Source organism: Scyliorhinus canicula, chromosome 11 (assembly GCF_902713615.1).
Source record: "Scyliorhinus canicula chromosome 11, sScyCan1.1, whole genome shotgun sequence".
NCBI classification, from domain to species: Eukaryota; Metazoa; Chordata; class Chondrichthyes; order Carcharhiniformes; family Scyliorhinidae; genus Scyliorhinus; species Scyliorhinus canicula.
Genome location: NC_052156.1, coordinates 14,590,984 through 14,605,602, shown reverse-complemented (window position 1 = coordinate 14,605,602; position 14,619 = coordinate 14,590,984). Strand labels below are relative to the sequence as shown.

Here is a 14,619-nt window from a genome sequence, read left to right as displayed (position 1 = left end):
GTTTCCTCTGGGTGCTCTGGTTTCCTCCCACAGTCCAAAGATGTGCAGGTTAGGTAGATTGGCTTCACTAAATTGCCCTTGGTGTCCAAAGGTTAGGTGGGGTCACAGGGTTAGGGTAGGGGGGAGCAGGCCTGGGTGGGGCGATCTGTCAGAGGGTAGGTGCAGACAAATGGCCTCATTCTGCACCGTAGGAAATCTATGATAAATTGCCAGATCCACTCCGAGGATTTCCATTTCCACTCATTGTCTATCCCGCCACCAATTTAGTGTGGAAAATGGAGCTGTCACATCATAATGCAACAGGCTCATCCTAAAATCAGGATTAAATCTGAGCCAACTTCACCTGCACCTGGTCCATGTTTGAAGAATATGTCATAGCAGAAGCCAATGGTGAAAAATGATCAATTCCTCAACACACTTCCACCTTATTGAGCGCAGATTTCCCTGTAAATTGAAACACTTCGAATACCAAAGAAAAATAAATGTAATGTTTCGGACTGAAAATGCCAAAATAGCATTTTGCCAGCCAATTTGGACTCAGATATAATAACCACAGGATTAATTTTGACAGAACAACAAAATGAAAAGTAATAACAAAAAGAGAAACTGATTAGCTAGAGAAAAATGTCACTCCCCCCCCAAAAAAAAGTGCATCCCACGCAAGTTTGGACACCGAGGTTGCTTTCAAAAAAGGAATTTTATCACTTACCTGATAGATATCAAAGAGAAATCACTCGGCCCTCAGAAACAAGGCAGCTGGTTGTGAAGTATGTGCCAATGGGAAGCCTCAGTATATAAATGGTGCCACTGAAAGACTCCCTCTGTCGTATTGGGCGTTTGGAAGTAAAATCGACTATATACTCGCCACGGGTTAATTTTCACAATTCATTGAAGCAAGCACAGCTTCAGTTACAAGTTATATTTTGTTACATGCGGAGAATACCCCCCTTTTCTGGTCAGCTTGTTCTACATACTCAGCTCATCACATTCTCCAATGGGGCTGGGATATCTTGTGAAAGCAGCAACATTTTAAAAGTAACATTTAAGATGTGATAGGCTTTTGAATAGAGTCTGGATTTGGGCATGTTGCCTCATGGATTCACACTGCTGCAATAACACAAAGCAATACAAATGATTAACATGACTCCTCCCGGATGGGTGAAGACTATGGCTAGTTTCCACCCCTTTTGAACTCTCCTCACAGTTTCTCCATAATACCAGTTTGCAAATGGTAACTTCTACAGCAACTAGGATTGTGTGCATCTCACTGCTGGTTTAATGATTGAAACGGCGTACGCTGGAAGTAAAGAGCACGTTCATCTTTTCCCTTTGTGGAAATCACACAATAAATAATTGTCACCACCAAGGCTGTGAAACCTACAGTTAATTGAAACAACTTTGTTTAGTAACAGATGCTAATTGCTTGCAAAAGTGAGGGCCAATTCTGATTGAGATTGGCTGCAGTTCTGAAGTGTAAAGCTGTAAAGAAGGTCCGATCATGGACATAGACCAGAAAATAGTAATGAAGACATATACCTGCAAAGTGCCATGGAAAGGATTGCACAACATTGATAGAATTGTGGTGATTGATCTGTGCTGGAATTTGACTTCCAAATAAACAAAGAGTTGTCAAACAAAATCATTGAAGAACGTTTTGTGTTTATTTTAAGGCATTGTATAAAATATAAAAATGTATGTTGACAAACTACATAGCTATATACATTTTGGCTTATATCAAAAAGTGATACAAAAATGAGATTAATATGTGCCTCAAGTTGGAAGCACAGGAGTCAATGTTCATTTTGTTTATTCTATACATAACTAATTGTGTCCTTGCAAATAATTGGTTTCCTACTTCTGCTTTTCATCAAAGCAATAAACTTATCAAAGTCTGTTGATGCTTCATGCGTCTGGGGTAGGTTAGAGTGAGAACGATGCAGATAAGAGAGCTTTGGCATGTAATTACCCAAATTTGTCGGACAAGAGAGTCTCTTTGATAGCATGTGTGCATGGCTGTTGTCTCTGCTGCTTTGGTGCTTGGGGTCTGTACTCTTTGACCTGTCAGACCTCGAGATGTTGGCCAGTTTACGCCTGACATTTCCAGAGATGTTCAGGATGAATTCGTGAGGCTTCCCCAACCATCTGCCAGAGTGATCCTTCGCCTTTGATTCCATCGTCTCATCGCCCTCCTCTGGTAGATCCATCCAGTTTTCCACTAGATCTGCAAAACAGTTGTCCCCCAGTACAAGGGGCTGCCTATTCCTGCTCTGGGAGAGCAAATTCACTGTCCAGTCATTGGGATCCGTGTAATCGAAAATCTTCCAAGAGCACTGTTCCGAATAAACATCAGAAGTGGATTTTGGTCTCACTTTTTTGTTTAGTCCCAGGCCAATTTTATTCCTCAAGATTCCAGCAGGAGGAAGTCTATTCTCTCTCAAACATGGCGAGCTTCCCACGCGTGCTGCCTTTGTTAATGTGGGGCCAGATGCCTCTGAATAACCAGAGTCAAACTCTAAGCTTCTCTCACTGCTGGGTGACGCAAATACTGATGGGCTGCTTTCCTCCTCGCTTCTCGGAGATGCCAGGCAACAAGCGGAGTCGTAGGTGTCCGATTCGGAGACGTCGGAGGTAAAACTGTGGGAGCTCCTCCCCTTGGCGGGGGGTAAGGGCACCTCCTCCTCCTTCAGGTTCAGCGTGCTAATGCTCTGGATCTGTTTTAGGTCCTGCAATGCTTGCATCATACATTGCATTTGATCTCGAAGACAAGCCCCTGCCTCCTTCATGTTTATCTGGTCGAAGACAAAATGCAAGGAAACAATGAGTCATTCAAATTGAAGTATTGATTGTTGGTAATTAGCTTCCCATCATTTGTTTAATATTAACTATTGTAGCATAAAATCTCCAAGGGAAGGCCTCTGATTTGTTGAAAAATATTTTTTACAACTCAGCTCACTGTGTGTGGGTGTCTGTATGTGCCTGGGAATGTGCATAAAAGCTCTTTGGGGTAACACATTGGCATGGGTGGATGATTGGCTGGCTACCAGGAATCAGAAAGTAGGCATAAATGGGTATTTTTCAGGTTGACAAGATGTAACATGTGGTGTGCCACAGGGATCAGTGCTGGGACCTCAATTGTTTACAATTTGTATAAATTACTTGGGTGAAGGGACAGTTGCCAAGTTTGCTGATGACGCAAAGGTAGTAAGTTGTGAAGAGGACTAGAGAAGACGTAAGGAAGCTGCAAAAAGATAGGTTAAGTGAGTGGGCAAACTTGGAGGAATGTGGGAATATGTGAAATGGTCCATTTTGGCAGGAAAAATAAAAAAGCATAGTATCGAAACGGTGAGAGATTACAGAGTTTTGAGGTGCAGAGGGATCTGGGTATCCTTATGCATGAATCACAAAAGGCTTGTATTCAGGTACAGCAAGTAATTAGGAAAGCTAATAGAATGTTACCATTTAATAAGAGGAGATTTGAATACAAAACAGGGAGTGTATGGTTCAGTTGTACAGGGCACTAGGGAGACCATATTTGAAGTACTGCCTACAGTATTGATCACTTTATTTGAGAAAGGATGTAAATGCATTGGAAGAAGTTCAGAGAAGGTTAATACCTGGAACGGGTGCGTTGTCTTATGAGGAAAGGTTGGACAGGTTCGGCTTGCATCTGCTGGAGTTTTAGAAGAGTTAGCAGCAACTTGATTGAAACATATTAAATCCTGAGGGTTATTGACAGGGTGGATGTTTCTTCTTATGTGAGAATCCAGAACTAGGGGTCACTATTTACAAATAGAGGGTTGCCCATTAAAAACAGAGGTAATTTTTATTCACTCCGAGGGCCGTGAGTCTTTGGAACTCTCTTCCTCAAAAGATGGTGGAAGCAAAGTCTTGAACATTTTTATTGCAGCTGTGGATAGATTTGTGGTAAGCAAGGGGATGAGAGGTTAATGAGAGTAGGCGGGATACAGATTTGAGTTTACTATCAAATCAGCCATGATCTTATTAAATGGCAGAGCAGGCTAAAGGAGCTGAATGGCCTATTCCTGCTCCTTGTTTGTATGTTCCTTTGCATATTTCCATTAGTAACACTGTGCTGTGTATCCCTCTTCATGTGCATGTGTGAATGCATACTTCTGTACATTGTGTGTATACATGCATATGAGTGCACACCTTGTGCATGTAGGTCAATGTATATATGTCTGTACTTGTGCCTATGCATGTGTATGCTCCTGTTTTCATATTCTATGTTCACAAGTTAGATTGACTCATAACCAACAGTTCCTAAAGAGAAAATAGAATAAACTACCCAAAAAGAGTGGTGAGAATGTGGAGCTGGCTACCACACGGAATGGTTGATGGGAAGGGTCCAGATGCATTTAAGGGAAAGCTAGCATATGAGGAAGAAGGGAATAGATGGTTAGGATGATAGATCAAGGTAAAGAAAGATGGGAGGAGGCTTGAGTGTAATATAAATGCTGGAATGGGCAAATTGGCCATTTCTGAGCAGCATTACCTTTATATATATCCCCACCTTCATGCAAAATCTGGTAAAGGTTTGGCACTCTCCCATGCAAAGCAGCAGATCCTGGCTCAATCATTTTAAATGTGTGATTGAAAGATTCTTGCCAGACAATTGTGCGAAAAGATATAGAACCAAGGCAAATGGATAGAGTCAAGATTCAGAGCAGCCATCACCTCACTGATTGGCAGAGCAGACTCGGGGAGCTGAACAGCATACACCCCTTCCCATGTTCCTCTGTAACACCAGCATTTGCCCAACTTTGCTCCCATACCAATACCCCTTAAACCCACACAATAATTACCATTACTGTCTAAACGCCAGTGTCATGAAGATCTACTTCGCTCCAGACCTCGTTATGCCTTGCCGCCTGTGGGACTTGTATTGTGTGCAACCAGCAATGCTTAATAGATTAATCTGTGAGCATATACGACTGGTCCCATTCCCTCAGCTCTGTGTCAAGTGAAGGATGGAGTGTAACCTACAACACATTAAAAATAACTTTAGTAAATATTTCCTATGAGACTAAGATTTTTTTTTATCTCTTCCCATTATGTCCATACTCTTACAATAAGAAATTAAGAGGCAGCCATGAGTTGTTCAGCATTTGCATCACAGCTTCAGGGACCCATCCCAGGTTCGATTCCCGGTTTGGGTCGCTGTCTGTGCGGAGTCTGCATGTTCTCCCCGTGTCTGCGTGGATTTCCTCCGGGTGCTCCAGTTTCCTCCCACAGTCCAAAGACGTGCAGGTTAGGTGGATTGGCCGTGATAAATTGCCCATAGTGCCAAAAAAAAGGTTAGGTGGGGTTATGGGGATAGGGTGGCGGTGTGGGCATAGATAGGGTGGAGGTGTGGGCATAGGTAGGGTGCTCTTTCTAAGAGCCAGTGCAAACTCGATGGGCCAAATGGTCTTCTTCTGCACTGTAAATCCTAAGATTTCCATGAGGCATCAATGACAAAACACAGTTACAAATCTAAGATTTGTGTACCAACTAAAATGCCACTCTGTGTATGTAGGTGCTCCTTTCAATAAAGATGAATTCAATTTAATTAATCGCCCCCTGTCCTAGCTAATTTTAAAAAAATACGGAGTTGACTTCCTCCAGATTAACGTGCAATCCAGTGTCATGTGCATTGTGGTAATTTGAAGGAAATTTTACTGAACGATTGAACAGAGGCTCCCTCTGCTGACCCAACAAGTCAATGCATTGTGCGAGGTCGGATTGAGCCATGCAGAGCAGCAAGATCCCAGGTTCCAGCCCTCATCTGTGCTTTTTATAGTTTAATGATTTCAGGTCAGAAAACCACTCGGCCCATCACTCCTTCCAGATGACTAACCCAAACACGTTACACAGCCCCCCTGACCCAATATCTCGAACTGGGAAAAGGAAAGTGATGGTACAATTAGAAAGTGGGGGGGGGGGGGGGAGAGACAGAACTTCCTCCTCCCTCCCGCCAAAAAAAAATCTTGCTCCAAACAATCCTGCAGAGTGTTAATAAAGGTTCTAATTGTATATTTCCCGTGAATGTATTGGACTTGAAGGGAAAGGAAAAGTCAATGCCCCCCCCCCCCCCCCCCCCCCCACCCCAGCACCCTCACTGTTTCGAATGAGTTAAGAGATGAGTAAGAAAAGGGTCACAGGCTCTCCCTCAAAGACATTCCATTCCAGCTGTGTAGACGCTGAGGGCAGGTAAGAACATGCAAAGCCCTGCTGCATGGAGAACACCTGGACACACTTACTGCTCACCTGGCCTGCTTCACATTGCACACTCTCCCCTCAATATCTTTACAAATTCGCCCCCCCCCCCCACCTTCCTTCTCTAAAATTAAAAAAGGGGCTGGTTGGGGGCCACATGACATCTGGAATAAGGATCAGATGGATACTGTAATAAACAGCATCTCTGCCTATTTGCCCCTTCTACAACTCACACTGCTAATTGCCCCCTGTGTGTGTCTGTCTCATCGTTCGGGGTTGGCTTACAACCCGGGACCACAGTGAGGAACTCAGACCAGGAAAACCTTAATTAAATCAAATAATTAACCCCCCCCCCCCCCCCCATCCCCCCAAAAAATCTAAGTGTCATTTCATGTTAAAGACTGCTGGGTCCAGGGAACTCATAAATGCATTGTCATTTCTAATATTGCATGGATTGGCATAATGAAGAATTTAGAATGGGGGGGGCGTTATTTTTTTTGTAATGATCACAGGTTCCCAGAGCGATACTGGATTGGAGTTGCAGTTTCCCCGTTCTCAGTCTGAATCTTGTCATTTCCTTGACACAAAAAGAAAAATAACACCCCCCCCCCCCCCAAAAAACAAACAAACCGTCAACTGTTTTCTTTTTTCCTGGGGAAGGTACAGTGGACACAAATCGCCGCGGAAAGTGTCCCATTTATTTATCTTTCTGGTTAACTCACCATTTCTTTGCGGAGATGACAAATGAAATCATCCAATTTGGCGTCCTGCATCGCCCAGTCTTTCAGCAGCCTGCCCTGAGTCCCAGCTGTGTACCGAGAACAGCCTCAATCCTACATCAGAAATTGTTGCTGCCTCTTCAACTCTCTTCAAACCCCCTGCCTGTGATTTCTTGCCCCTCTCCCTCTCAATTTTTGTTTCAAATTTCAGTGACACTGGCATACGCTGATGTATATTATATATGGGGAGTGTCACCTCCCCTCTTGCCCTCCCTCCTCCTATTTAAAAAGCAGCCAGTCAGCACACGGGTCCGTCCCTCGGAGCCAGACACAGTCCAATCGCCTTGCTCTGTAACCTTATCCCAGAATGTATCGCCAAGATTTACAACGTGGAGAAATTGGCCCTCCGCCAGTGTCACAATTAAGGGGCCATGCGCTAAATATTTCTATTTTTCCTGGGGAAGGTACAGTTTTGCGAACTTTAAAAACTGCAGAGTAATTGGAGTTCCCAACACGTTTGAACATCATAGGAAGTTTGCATTGATCTGCTGCAACTTTTTCTGGATCTGTGGGTTTTCTGCATTTGCGAAGTGGACCTCGACATGACAAATGTGCCCTGGAAACTGTCCACAGTGCTCGGTTCCTGGCAATATGTTCTGGCTGTTAATCTGTTTTCTTTGTCCTTTTGCCCAGATTCTGGGTGAAGTCCCCGCTAATTGTCACTCACAGCCCTCTGCAATGGAAATCCCAGGAATGAGCCGGCTGGCGTCACACACGCAGATGTGGGAAGGAGATATTTTGGCTTCTAAAACCTTCTGCAATTCTTCTGGTAGTTAGGGCAATATCGGGTGCAGAGGAGTTATAGATATGAGGGGGTAGTGGTGCTGAGGACTATGATTTTTCATCAGTGAGCAGTGACTGGGTTGGTAATATAAAGGGGCTGCATGGTGGCACAGGGGCTAGCACAGCTGCCTCGCTAGCACCAGGCACCCGGGTTCAATTCTGGCCTTGGGTGCTCTTTCAGTATGCCAGTGCAGAATCGACGGGCCGAATGGTCTATTGCACTGTAGGGATTCTATGATTCTTACCTCTAAATGGTGTGGTCAAGGCCGACAGTTCAAGGCTCACTGGAGGACTTGGTTACAAAGTGGATTGAGGGAGTGCTACACTGTCGGAGGTGTGGTCTTTTGCCTGAGGTCCCATATGTCAGCTGGACACGGGAGAGCAGTTGAGCGGTCCCAATTTCCTGGTCCATATCTATTTCTTGATCGACATCATAAAAAAGATTACCCAGTGCATAGAACCAAAGATTCTCCGTCGACCCTCTGAAAGAGCGCCCTTCCAAGGCACACTCGCCTGCTCTATCCCTGTAACTCCACCTAACACATCTTTGGGCACTAAGTGGCAATTTATCATGGCCAATCCACCTAACGTGCACATCTGTGGGAGGAAACCGGAGCACCCGGAGGAAACCCACGCAGACACAGGGAGAAATCGCCACACAGTCACCCAAGGCTGGAATTGAACCCAGGTCCCTGGCGGCATCAGTGCTAACCACTGTGCCACCATGCCGCCCTCATTATTATTAGCACATTGCTATTTGTGGGAACTTGCGGTGCACAATTTAGCTGCCGCATTTCCTCCATTACAACAGTCATGCTGAAGTGAAGAGGCCACATTTGAAAAGTGCGTCATTGGCTGTAAATAACTTTGGGGCTCCTGAGATCATGAAAGACATTATATAAATGCAAGATTTTCCTTATCTTCTGTATCTTTAAAAAGTATTTCACAGGATGTGGGCATCGCTGCCAAGTTCAGCATGTATAACCTATCCCTAATTGCCCTTGGACTGAATGGATTCTAGGTCATTTCAGACAGCATTTAAGAGTCAACCACATTCCTGTGGATCTGGAGCCATATGTAGGCCAGACCAGGTAAGGACTACAATTTCATTCCCTAAAGGACATTACTGAACCAGATGTGTTTATTGTTTTTAAGTACCCAATTCATTTTTCCCATTAAGGGGCAATTTAGTATGGCCAATCCACCTACCCTGCTAACCACTGTGCCACCATGCTGCCCTAAACCAGATGTGTTTTTGACAATCGACAATGGTTTCATGATCACCCTTAGACTTTTAATTCCAGATTTTTATTTAATTCAAATTTCACCATCTGTCGAGGCGGGATTTGAACCTGGGTCCCCAGAGCATCACCTTATACGACTAGTGACAATACTACTACAGTAGTGCCTCCCTTATATGCTGACATTCCAATGTCATGGCCCATCAATCAAAGTAATTCATTCAATCTAGTACAGAATACCATTGTAATTTATAATGATAATTTCAATACATTATATTCAATTTAATCTCCAAGGTTTATTTTAATCGATGGGAGGTTTCAGGGTGGAATGGTAACTTTAATGCTGGTTATCTATAACCCATTATAAACTTGAAGGCTAGTGTGTCCTCACTGCAGGAAGCTGAGGTTCAATTTGTATCTAAGTGAGATGTGCTTAGCAGAGTTATCATCGAGGATGGACAATTTTCATGGTGCAAGGACTAGCCAGGCATTTATACTGTATTCAAATCTTAACATTTGTACTTTCTTAGGCAGTATCTTGGTGACCTCATGATGCAGGAGCTGATGTGCAATTTGACCAGGAACTCACTGATGTTACAATCCCCTCGGTATCTGTCTTACCTGCAGTTCCTCCCAAATGCCATTGCTTTGCTCCGTGAGTGAACCTTGTGCATTAGGCCGCAAGTGGCAATTCCTGCTCTCATAATAAAGGAAGAGGATGCTTCTGCGAAGAGAGAAGAGGGTGTCTATGGGGAGACCGGGTCTTTGGGAAGAGATAAAGCAGTGCCAGTAAAAAGGGAGGCGCGGGGGGGAAACAAAATCACCAGTGATGGTCATTGTGTGGCATTAGAACGTTGGGCTTAGGATCAGAGTAGGCCATTCAGCCCTTCAAGCTTACCCTACCATTCAGTAAGATCATGGCTGATCAGGTGTATTCGCAACTCCACTTTCCTGTCTGTCCCCCGTAACCATTGACACCCTTGCCTCACACAAATCTGTCCAATTCAGCCTGGAATAAATTTAAAGACCCACCCCCCACACCTTCTAGAAAGAGCATTCCACACTTAAATGACCCTCTGTGAGAAAGAACATTCTCTGCATCTGTCTTGAAAGGTAGACTAAACTCCATCCCCTAATTGTAGTCTCCTGTACAAGAAGAAACATCCTCCGGGTAGCTCCCCTAATCACGTCTCCTCAGGATCTTAAGTCTTTCAATAAAATCACCTCTCATTCTTCTAAACTCCACTGCGTCTAGGCTTAATCTGTTCAAGCCTTCCTCATAAGATAAGTCCTTTATGACAGGAATGAGCCATTGCGTGTTAGAATGAATGAGTAGTCATTTTTAATTATAGACATGTGCCCCAAGTACTATTGAGAACATCTTTTCAGTCCCTCCTCCACACTCCCCCCCCCCCCCCCCCCCCCCCCCCCATGTCGTGTCAAGACACCCAACCCTTGACATCCCTACTCGTAAGTAATAAAGCCATATTTGCTGTCATTGCCAGTGACTAATTTAAAGTTCCTGACATGCCTTAACGTCTTTTTTTTTTATTAGAGATGTGCTTAAGGAACCTGAAGCTGGCTTTTACCAACAGTCATGACACAACTTTGGAACTATTGTTGGGGCCTTTAGGATTCGAGCCTAGGGTTAGGGTTCGGAGTCCAGTTGTGGCAGAGGCTAATGGTTTGCTCTGGTAGTTCTGGTCATGGAGGGGCCATTGGTCAGGTGAGGGAGTGAAATGAAATGAAAAATGAAATGAAAATCGCTTATTGTCACGAGTAGGCTTCAATGAAGTTACTGTGAAAGGCCCCTAGTCGCCACATTCCGGCGCCTGTCCGGGGAGGCTGGTACGGGAGTGACCGTGGCAACGGGTGACTGTGGGGATAGGACTCAATTTTTACAATCTAAGATGGGTCGCAATATCTCGGAATCGGAGCTGGGAGATCCCAAAGCTAATTATTGAAACATTGTCACATAACTTTGGTTGCAAGTGTGGAGTATGCAATCACAGGCAAGTAAAATGAATAGTTGAGTTTGATGGCGACAGACAAGTTGCAAAAGTTGAAGGGAATTAGCAACAACTTGTATGTATATAGCACCTTTAATGGAGTTAAAAATCTCAATGCAATTACAGGGTTATCACCAAACAAAGTTTGACAGCAAATTGCATAATGGTTACCTTCATCTGAGGGCAGAGGGCAAGTAGCCAGATATTTGGTAAAGAGGTTGTTCATTAAAGGAGGGAAGCAGAGCGATTGGCGTAATAGAAAAGTGTCAGGAGAATTCATTGTGACATCTACAGACAATGCAGCCACAGGAAAGATTTATTTAATGGTATAAAAGCAAAATTCTGCAGCTGCTGGAAATCTGAAATACAAACAGAAAATGCTGGAAACTCTCAGCAGGTCCGACAGCAACAGTGGAGAGTTAACTTTTCAAATCGAATATAACTTCTTCAGAAATCTGATAACATATCAATGCACAGATCAATGTCTGTGTAAGGATATGTGTCTGGTCTTTATCTGCCCTAACATCACACACAGGAAGCCAAGACGAAATGTGAAATAAGATTAGATGAAATATATAAATTTTACCAGTGCATCCAGATACAATTCAGTCAATAATTCTGCCCTGGTTTTTATGCTTGCAATATAAACCCCTATGTCAACATTTAGTATGGAAACTGCCTATGTAAACTTGTCACGCGGTAATTCCACCCTCTCGCCAATGGCAATGTTATTTTGGAATGTGTAATTCTCTTCCTCGTTTGTTTTCCTGGTGCATGTGGTCAGAACACAACTCGTTCCCACTACTATTCTGTAGTGGGAATGATCTCAGCTCAGGGCCATCCCTCCTGAAATGCTAAACTGGATCAAGACTCTCCATTTTCTCTCTGCTGTTTATACTAACTCCGGCAGACAGCCGATGGTTACGTGGCAAGGCGGGTTTCAGCAGAGCAGAGTCAGATTCAATTTGTTGGGGTGATAGCAAAAGTATAATAATAATAATCTTTATTGTCACAAGTAGGCTTACATTAACACTGCAATGAAGTTACTGTGAAAATCCCCTCGTCGCCACACTCTAGCGCCTGTTCAGGTACACTGAAGAAGAATTCAGAATGTCCAAATTGCCCAACAGCATATCTTTCGGAACTTGGGGGAGGAAACCGGAGAACCCGGAGGAAACCCACGCAGACATGGAGAGAACGTGCAGACACCGCACAGACAGTGACCCAAGCCGGGAATCGAACCTGGGACCCTGGCGCTGTGAAGAAAGAACAAAGAGCAATACAGCTCAGGAACAGGCCCTTCGGCCCTCCAAGCCTGTACCGGTCATGATACCAACCTTTGCCGAAACCCTCAACACTTGCTTAAAGTAGCAACAGTGCTAACCACTGTGCCACCCTGGAAATCTGAAAATAAAGAGAGAGGTTACGGAATCCAAACGTTAACTCTCGTTTCCCTCCCCACAGGCGCTGCCAGGCCTGCTGAGTTCCCTGCAACATGTTGTGCTTTTATTTCAATTTGCTGGAACATTTCCCCTGGATCTTGCCAAGGGAAGGCGCTGTATGGGTCGCGTGGTCGCAGGTTGAGACACGTGCGGAGGTGGAAATGTTACAACTTGAAACTCTCATCTTGACACATTTTTAGCCCGGAAGACACACCCACGAGCCTGAGAGCTCCTGGGACATTTAATACTTTATTATCACTCCAGTACCTGGGGAGGGAGGGCTGTGCTTTTCATCACCTTATTCTAAGATCACACACTTTTAAAAATAAAGGAAAGACCCCGGGGGGACTGTCTAGTGAGTGCAATCGGTGCCGTTGAATGATTTCCCTATTAAGGGAAGACTGAAGTCTTAAAGGAGCGAATTTAACCCCGTCGGGGTAAAAAAAAATCAAACACTGAACCCCTGGGGGGGGGGGGGGGGCAACAGGCATCTTTCAAACCGCTCCCCAAAATTGACCCAATCTCCAGTTTAAACCTGGGAGCAGGGCAAGTTACGTTTTGCAATATTGGACCACAAAAGGCTTAGCCCCAGATCCGGCGGCCAAACAAAAAAATAAAAATAAACCCAGGCTAAATAATGGTTTAGAAAGTAGCAGTTGTCACTAACTTCAGTCTGTAGGTCGCAAATCCCATTCCTGTTTGCGCTTTGCCTGTGGGGACGGGCTGCGGTTGCATCAACCAATTTTAAGATGACGTTCAATTAAAACTACCGGTTATCTCAGCGAGGCACCTAATTCTCTTCCCCGGGACCAAATTGTGCAAAGCCTTTAAAAGCATTCTGGGCGGTTGCCCATTTCGAATGTAGTTTGGTTTCCCCCTTGTGTCCAACCTGTCTTGTTACAAGCTCCTTCGGAACTGCAACACTGGAAATGTAATTGCATCTCCCCCTCTGGCTGGCTGGCTTGTTAAACCACAGCATTGTCACTGCTTTCAGTACAGTCTTTAATTTCTCTTTTCTTGAAGGCTTGCTTTATTATCAGACCACCCTGTTATTTTTTAATTGATGAACGACTTTCTTTGTCACGTTTATTGTTGATTTGGGCCCCGTTAAGCCTTTTACCTCGGCGCAGGAGTAATTTAACACCTTTATTTTTTTTCAGACTAGGCGTTTATCGAGTGACATGAAATATAATCAACGTCAGATTAAAAATCACATTGTCTGGGCGGAGTGAAATTGTGATTTAATGAGATCAGCGATCTGATCTGATTTGTCTTGATGTGCTATTGTTTCAGAATCATCAACCGTGCTAAGGAGTGTGTATTCGTTTGTCAAGAAGTAATAAGTGTCCTCGGGCAGTAATACACAATGCTTTATCGGATTTTTCTTAAAGTTAGGAAATAACGAGGTGTTGTAAAACATGCCCACAAGATCATTATCACGACATTTCATGGGGGGGGTTCTTGGTCTCAATTATCTTTCTTCAACCCATTCCCCCACACACACATCCACCCTCCTTTGTGCAAGTACTGGCATTTGCTTGTGTGGGACACCACAATCTTCCAGTACCTCAATAAAGTGCCCGTTCTTCATATGTGATGTCAACATCATGGGGCAGCACGGTAGCATTGTGGATAGCACAATCGCTTCACAGCTCCAGGGTCCCAGGTTCGATTCCACCTCGGGTCACTGTCTGTGCGGAGTCTGCACATCCTCCCCGTGTGTGCGTGGGTTTCCTCCGGGTGCTCCGGTTTCCTCCCACAGTCCAAAGATGTGCAGGTTAGGTGGATTGGCCATGATAAATTGCCCTTAGTGTCCAAAATTGCCCTTAGTGTTGGGTGGGGTTACTGGGTTATGAGGATAGGGTGGAGGTGTTGACCTTGGGTAGGGTGCTCTTTCCAAGAGCCGGTGCAGACTCGATGGGCCGAATGGCCTCCTTCGGCACTGTAAATTCTATGATAACATTGTTCCTCATGATTGGATCACAGCCAAGCCCTGACATTTTTTGGGGGTGTTTGCCATCACTAAGAATATGAGGCCAATTGTGGCTCCTCCACAGGCACATAGCCAAGGCTCAAATAAACGTAGCTATCTCAGCTGTATAAACCGCTGGTTAGGCCACAGCTGGAGCACTGTGGGCAGTTCTGGTCG

At 44.5% G+C, this 14,619-nt stretch overlaps 1 protein-coding gene across 2 annotated transcripts; it reads right to left on the bottom strand.

The window, feature by feature from the left end:
• Window positions 1-1,639: 1,639 nt before the first annotated feature.
• inka1a (inka box actin regulator 1a) lies at window positions 1,640-7,156 on the bottom strand. 2 transcript variants are annotated; one of them, XM_038812327.1, is made up of 3 exons: window positions 6,939-7,152; window positions 4,824-5,000; window positions 1,640-2,789 (listed from the first exon to the last, which is right to left on the bottom strand). In XM_038812327.1, exons 2-3 carry the CDS (start codon window positions 4,824-4,826, stop codon window positions 1,812-1,814), a joined length of 981 nt encoding a protein of 326 aa, XP_038668255.1. In that variant the 5' UTR covers window positions 4,827-5,000; window positions 6,939-7,152; the 3' UTR covers window positions 1,640-1,811. The 2 variants fall into 2 exon arrangements, with proteins under 2 accessions (XP_038668255.1, XP_038668254.1); XM_038812326.1 differs by lacking the exon at window positions 4,824-5,000 and having other exon boundaries at window positions 6,939-7,156.
• Window positions 7,157-14,619: the final 7,463 nt, after the last annotated feature.